This window comes from Vitis riparia, chromosome 10 (assembly GCF_004353265.1).
Source record: "Vitis riparia cultivar Riparia Gloire de Montpellier isolate 1030 chromosome 10, EGFV_Vit.rip_1.0, whole genome shotgun sequence".
Classification (NCBI taxonomy): Eukaryota; Viridiplantae; Streptophyta; class Magnoliopsida; order Vitales; family Vitaceae; genus Vitis; species Vitis riparia.
In genome coordinates this window covers 4193245-4201413 of record NC_048440.1, presented here as the reverse complement: position 1 = coordinate 4201413, position 8169 = coordinate 4193245, and the positions used below count along the sequence as shown (strand labels likewise).

The following is an 8169-nucleotide window of genomic DNA, read 5'->3' as shown; positions in this document are numbered from 1 at the left end:
GAGAGTTCTTGTGGAGAGAATTTTTTTTTTTTTTTTTTGTTAAATTTATAGTGGCAATTTCTGGGTAGTTTTAAAACTACCAGAAACTTCTCCCCCATTTTCTCATTTATTGGATCAGGTTGGGTCAGCCCACTTGGGCACCTAAGCCTAACTCCAACAACTTGGATATTTTGGTAGTGCATAATGGAGTTTTGTCCTCTATGAGGGAATGGGAAGGATGATTCATTATTGTCATGCACGTGAAACATGAAGAGCATTGGCATTTACCTTGAATGAATTATTGGCCTATTAAATATATCCAAAGAAAAACTCTATAAGTAAGCCAAGACGCAACAACTGTAGGACAATACCAGATACCTTGCTCATAAACCAATGGAAGGAGTGTTGCCTGAACTAATATTCTATTCTCTGGTAGCTTTATGTATTGTTGTATGGATTATTTTGTTTAAATGGCTTGGCAATGTTCTGTATCTAGAGCCCTGCAACATCCAGCTCAAGCTTCGAAGGCAAGGGATCAAAGGTCCCCCGCCTGCTTTTGTAATGGGTAATATTCCTGAGATGAAGCGAATCATGTCAATGGCTGCAGATGCTCCACGCAGTGAAGCTCATCTACCACTGGGATTTTCCACTTCCACTACCTTCCCTTATTTCGCTCAGTGGACTAAGCTATATGGTATTAGTATGATTGATTTATATTTGAGATGAGCAGCACATAATTATTAGTTACTTCAAAGCATAATTAGGTTATATAAGATGCAGCTAACAATAGCTGAACCTAGACAATAGATTGTCATTTTCTGTTTCTTTATATAATACTAATGTTTTATCAATCCTCACAACAGGAGGAACATTCACGTTTGCGCTTGGAAATGAACAACTTTTGTATGTGGCCGACACCAAACTAGTGAAGGAAATAAATCTCAGCAAAACATTAGACTTGGGGAAACCTTCTTATCTGCAGAAGGACCGAGGGCCTTTACTAGGGAAGGGCCTTATTACCTCAAATGGTGCAGTTTGGTTCCACCAGAGGAAGACCATAGCTCCTCAACTCTTCATGGATAAGGTCAAGGTAACTTCTCGCTTATAGAATGTGGTCTCTACAGTCCTGAAATTCTCAAAATAATTCAATAAACTGAATGCCTGTCTGTTTACAATTCTGCTTCTTAAATTGACGTCATTAGGCACCTTTTTGAACCAAAAAGGGTGGCAAAATTGAGCTATGTTCATTCAGGCTCCACTGGGATCTTCCAAACAATGAGGGTAATAGAATTTCTTTTTGAATTAATGCTCCATCGACGTAATTTGAAGACATACCTCTGACTGTAGGGCAATTTGAACATAATGGTGGAATCTGCAAGCAACCTGGTGAGCTCATGGCTTGGTTTAATCGAACTTGGGAGTGGGAGTGCAGACATAAGAGTGGATGACTACATTAGAAGCTTCACCTCTACTGTAATTTCAAAGATGATGTTTGGAAGCCACCATTCCAAAGCAGTTGAATTGTTTCCGAAGTGTAGGGCCCTTATGAAGGACTTGCACACTCCGACAATACTCAAAGGGATTCCTTTCTTCAGGTGTGTGCACCCCCGCCCTTTCTATTCTTGAAATTTGACAAAAGGTGTAAATTTATCATAAGATTCATTTTCGCCTTTCTACCCAATGCAACAGATATTTACCAACCAAGGAAAATCGGGATGTATGGAGACTAGAGAAAGAGATTCACGCTTCACTTATAGACATAGTAAAGGAACATCCCGAAGCTGCATCTGATAAAATGGCACAGATTATCATGGAGAGTGCTAAGACTGGTGAACTTGGGCCATCCACACCCGACCAGTACATAGTTGACAATTGCAAGGATGTGTACCTTGCTGGATTTGAAGTGACTGCTGTGGCCACATTATGGGGTTTAGTTCTGTTGGCTTCAAATCCTGAATGGCAAGCTCGCCTCCGTGCTGAAATTCTTGAAGTTTGTGGAGGCCATGTACCAGATACCAATATGCTTGGCAAGATGAAACTAGTATGCACCAAATTAAAGTAAAGTAAATTTGTAGGAAATGCAGTGCATATATTTTGACCCGGGCATTTTCATTGTATGGATGCAGCTGAAGATGGTGATTCAAGAGGTGCTAAGGCTTTACCCAGGAGTTGCATTTGTGTCAAGGCAGACCTTGAAAGATGTGAAGCTTGGTGATATTTTGGTTCCAAAAGGTGTCAACATTTGGATCTGGATACCAGCGCTTCACCAAGACCCTGAGTTGTGGGGATCTGATGCTGAAAAGTTCAACCCTGAGAGGTTTGCTAATGGGATTTCGGGGGCCTGCAAGTCTCCCAATGCCTACATTCCATTTGGTGTAGGGACCCGAATGTGTCCTGGCCAGAACTTAGCCATTACAGAGATGAAGATCTTGTTTACTATCATTCTATCACACTTCTCCCTCTCCATCTCTCCTAATTATCTCCATTCCCCTCACTTGAATTTGCTGCTAGAGCCCGAATATGGGGTTAATCTCATCATCAGGAAGATATGAGAGAATCAACCCCAAAGAAGATGAAATGAACCTACCAGCCTAAGATGCACAAGGGTTCAGGTAATCTTCAGTGCTAAACTCAAGTATCTTGATACCAAGCTGTATGTGCGGTGTGAAATGCCTGGCGATATGTATTTGGCTTCCTATAATGGCTAACATTATGATATCGATGCCTAGCTATGTATTTTGTGAAATAGATTGTCTTGTGTATTTGGTCTCCTGTAATGTCTACCATTCTGCTAGCGATCCATGCTATATATATGGCAATACGTATTTGGCTTCCTGTATTGGCTAACATTAGGATATTGATGCCTAGCTATGTATTTTGTGAAATAGATTGTATCGTGTATTTGGTCTCCCGTAATGTCTACCATTGTCCTACCAATCCATGTACATATATATATATGTATATACATATTGTGAAATACCTTTTGCATTATGGATAACTTTTACAGCACAAAGACCAGGACTGAAGAATTCATTCTTTGGCCGGTTTTAACAAATTTGGAGTGTTACTTCTTAAGTTATCCAATCAAGAAAATCACAAATTTGATAGTATGGTCCAATAGTTGATATTTAATCTTTCATAGTTCACCTCACTCAAGTTCGTTTATGTGGTGGCCATTGAGAGACTGAAGGACGACTCAACTCGGTTTAATATGTTCTTGCAACTTTTTTTCCCCTTTTTCCATAAGAAATTTTGGTTTTTCAATTGGCAGACAACCCTAGTTGGACTGCCTCTTGACCTACTAATTACAACAATGTTCTGGCATTATTGGTAGATGATACATAGCGTCTTAAAAAGAATCAGACCAATCTGACTTAAAGATTGTAGGTCCCATCCCTAAAGAAGTATTCATTTTATAGGCTCGCATTTTGTCCAATCAATGTGTCTAGAAAACGACACTTTGACTTTATTTTGATTGATTGACAATATTTTTTTTTATTTTAAAAATTATTTAAAGACTTTTCGGAAAATCAATTATTTTAGTTATTGGAATAGATAATTGGAAAATAATATAAGAAAAAAAAGCTTTAAGGATGGTTCGTTAATTGAAAAAAACAAAAGTCTATAAACCAAAAATAAATTTAGGGGTCAGATTACATGCCCAAAAGGTATAGGGATAGGTAGTAGGATTGTGACACTCTTCAAACCCTATATACCTATCATTTAAATTTGTAATAAACAAATTGCTGAAATTAGGATATTGATGCCTAGCTATGTATTTTGTGAAATAGATTGTATCGTGTATTTGGTCTTCTGTAATGTCTATCATTGTCCTACCAATCCATGTACATATATATATATATACATATTGTGAAGTACCTTTTGCATTATGGATAACTTTTACAGCACAAAGTCCAGGACTCTGAAGAATTCATTCTTTGGCCGGTTTCACAAATTTGGAGAGTGTTACTTTTTAAGTTACTCCAGGGGCCACTTTCATAACATAGTTACCTGAATATTGGGCCAAAATGAAAAAAAAAAAAAAAGCAAAGAAAGGAAGAAAACCAACAGCAGCAAAAACAAAAAACAAAAAATTGCCCCAGTGCAGCAAGATTCAACTTCTACTCCTGCATATATTATTTTTTGGTACAAGTAAATAAATTGAAGACATGCAACTGGTTCCCCACAGTTAACCACTTCTAAATTTGTGAAACCTAGAAGTTCAATAATTTTTTCTATGTTTTACAAGAACAATGAATTCATTGCACAATTGATCTACATATGAAAAATCATGCCCAAATGCAATAAAAGGCCCCTTGTCTGCAAATGCACATAGTAGTACTAAGCCCCTTGCAACTTTTTCATAACCTGTTTAATAGTATGGTCCAATAGTCGATATTTAATCTTTCATAGTACACCTCACTCAAGTTCGTTTATGTGGTGGCCATTGAGAGACTGAAGGACGACTCAACTCGGTTTAATATGTTCAATTGCAACTTTTTTTCCCCTTTTTCCATGAGAAATTTTGGTTTTTCAATAGCCAGATAACCCTATTTGGACTTTACAGGCTTTTTTCTTGGATGTAGAAGACAATGGACCCACATGGTTTACATATTGTCTTCAATTATCTCAAGGTTATATTGGCTAAATTTAGGAACCCCACTGGCATCAAATTTGAACTGTCTATTGACTTACTAATTACAGCAAGGTTCTGGCATTATTGGATGGCAGTTCAGATGGGATGTGCTTGATTGATATTTGATGGCCCGTGTTTTTTTGACTTTAGGAGAAAAAGGAAGACAGTTACAAGCTGATGATGAGGATGGTTTTGTCTCATTAATTCATTAAAGTTTTTGTAATAACAATAATTGCTAAGTACTATAATAATTGGAAACTCACTAGTTTGTTGCACTAACGAAAGCTTTCATGTAAACATTGTTAGATTAAGAATATAAAGATAAAACAATCACATAATACACGAGGTTTAATGTGGTTCATCCAACTATGCCTACGTCCACGGATGAGAGAGAATTATTTTATTATATAATCGAAAAACATTAAAAGGATAGAACCATATACAATTATTGGGTTCTCGAAATATCCTATGTTTCCCTACTCTTTGTATCAATTCCCTACCATAAGCCCTCTTACTCCCCTGGATATCTCCCGTTCTTCCTCAAATCTCTATCATTTCCCGTATAGTCTTTATAAGTTCATCTTCATCTCATAACTTTTTCCCCTCATGACCTAAGCTAAGGTAAATATAATCTTATCATTTAACTTTATCACTTGTTGAATATCCTATAAGGACTTAGATACAGTGAGCTTGGAGTCTATCCACCATGAACGGTGAAATCCACCACTAAATATTCAAAAATGAGAAAATGATGCATATTTTCCTTTTTTTTCCTTTAGGTAAACTTGACATTCCTTTTCTAGTGTTCTAAGAAGTAACAAAGGAATCACTTGCCCTTGAGATTGCTCTCTTATTCCTTCTCTTGAACTTTCCTTATTTGGTATTGTTCTTCTTCTTAAGAGAAGAACCTGAAGAACCTTTGAATTCCATAGGAACACCCTATAATCTTTGAGAATCCCCTTAGCCATCCCAAAGGAAAATGGCAAGGTGTGGACCCACGTTTTTCACATGCGTCCCCACTCGACGACGAGACTCGCTTTTCATTTATTTGGTGAAAATTTGACTTTTTGAAAAAAGACTTGGAGTCGCCACTTATTTTTGTTTTATTTGGAAAAAACATGTCTGCAAAAATCGAATTTGAATCTGAGGGTCAAGTTACCTATTGGGAAGGTATAGTGGTGAGTCATAGCACCCTTCTAAACCCGTATACATACGGTCTCCACTAAACAAATTAAAGGAATTGTGACAATTAATTAATTAATTATGGATACCAAGATTAAAGGAATGAAACAATATACACAAAGATAATGACAAAATAAAATTACAAGAATGTACAAAATAAATGACAATAGACTTATGCTAATTGATTTATTGAACTAATTAAAAAAATATTTGAAAAAATTAGTTTTCCAAAAATTTCAAAGGATTTTATTAAAAACATTTTTGAATGAGTGATTTCAATGTATTTATTTACAAAATATTTTCTTTAAGTGATTTGATTCAATTTCATTTGTGTATTTAGTTTTTAAAAAAAAAAAAATTATTTACACATATTGTATCAAAAGAATTTATTACAAAATTTCAATTTGGCAACAAAAATGATTTTTACTTGCTTTTACAAAAAATGAATAAACTTTTACAATTTTATTTACAAAAGTATTACAATTTGTTTTCATTCAAGAAAAGTGTCTTATACAAATTATTAAATATATATATATAACTTTATTTGCAAAAGAATTTTTAATTAAAAATTATGTGGTGGCACAACTTTATTTACAAAACAATTTTTATTAAACAAAGAAATTTTTGGACAATTATTATTAAAAACAAATTTTCAAATTCTATTAAAAATATTTTTTTTGGATTTTCTAAAAGCATTTTTCTGAATTTTTATTAATAAAAAAAACTTTCTTTTATTAAGAAAAATATATCAAAATTATTATTTTATTAAAACATATTTATTGAATTATTCCTCTTATTTAAACAAAATTTTCGGTTTGTTTGATATTCAATTCTGTACACACTCAATAAATATATACAAACAAATATTTACAGAAACTAATAAAAATAAAATCAAATAGGAGTGGGAAATAAAACGTGTAACCAAATAAGCTTACAACAAACTCAATGTCCTCCCATAGCTTTTTGATTCTCACTTTCTTCTATGAAATTTCGTGCTCCACGTGTCATAAATTCGTATTCAACTAATAGAATTATAGAATAGGCCCATGCAAAAACAAAAATAATTCAAATATAAATATCTAAAAATGTATAAAATTCACAATAGATATTCAAGCCTAAATTCAAATTTGAAATTAGTCCAACAAATTTCGTCAATCAAGATGAGCCCAAATTAGCAAGTATAACCCAACAAAAATATCTCACATGTCGTAGGCCCTAATCCAAAATTTCCAAATTAATAGTCAAAATATAAGCTCAATTAATCAAATCCAAAATATAATAAACTAAAATAAACTTCATTAGACCTAAACTTAATATCCCATAATTCAAGTCTAATTTTATATATAAACCTAAATCCACAACCAAAATCAATCCAATTTAATATGCAAACCCACATCCAAAATATACCACAATATTATATCATATCCAAATTAAATAATTCAAATGAACACAATAATATAAATTATTAACTAATCTAGCCCAAATTAACAAATTCCAAATTAATTCACTAACAATAAATTAGCTCAAATTTCATATTAATTCAATAATTCAAATCTTACAAACAACAATTACTATTAAAATCAAATAATAATAATAATAATGGAAAATGGGTGTGATGGGAAAGTGAGGGAATGAGAGAATGAGAGAAAAGAGGAAGGGATCGCCGATTAGCGGTGGCTTGCTGGCGGCAATTGGTCAATGGTCTTGTTGATGGCGGTGAGGGGTGATGGGTTTTTGGGAAAATAATAATAATAATAATAATAATAATAATAATAATAATAATAATAATAATAAAGAAAAGAAAATACAATGAAAAAAATAGAGAATGGGATGAAGAAAATGGGATAAAAGGGGAGAATGAAAGGAAGTTGAGTTCGGGTCTCTCTTGAAGTCGAGTATGGTGAAGGAAGAGAAAGGAAAAAAAAATGGAGTGAAAAAAATTGGAAGAAAAATGGGTAGGAGAAGAAAAAAAAAAAGGGAGAAAAAAGTGAAAAGGGAGGGGGGGGGTGGGCGTGTGGCCGTCCAACATGGGTGTTGGTGGGAGGAATAAGAGATGTAGAGTAGGAGAAAATGGAAGAAAAGAAATGGGAGGGCGGGGAGGTGGTCGTGTGGCGAAGTGGTGGAGGAAAAATAGGTAAGGGAGAGTGGGAAAAAATGAGAGCCAAAAATGGAGAAAAAAAAAATGGAAAAAGAAGAGGGGAGTAGAGAGTGTGGGGGAAGGGGGGTGGTATGGGGTAGGTATAGGAGATAGGAGAGAGAAGACAGAAAGTGGAGAATGGGAAAATGATTCGTGTTTCCCAATTGGTGTCTCAGCGGATTCATATCCAGCTGGTGTTCTTTGATTGAGAGAGTAATAAACAAAATTTATAACC

The 8169-nt window shown here is 34.5% G+C and overlaps 1 protein-coding gene across 1 annotated transcript; it reads left to right on the top strand.

Moving 5' to 3' along the window:
• Positions 1 to 298: 298 nt before the first annotated feature.
• On the top strand, positions 299 to 2890 carry LOC117923497 (cytochrome P450 714C2-like). The gene is made up of 5 exons (XM_034841811.1): positions 299 to 673; positions 843 to 1069; positions 1327 to 1574; positions 1669 to 2020; positions 2106 to 2890. Exons 1-5 carry the CDS (start codon positions 373 to 375, stop codon positions 2529 to 2531), a joined length of 1554 nt encoding a protein of 517 aa, XP_034697702.1. The 5' UTR covers positions 299 to 372; the 3' UTR covers positions 2532 to 2890.
• Positions 2891 to 8169: the final 5279 nt, after the last annotated feature.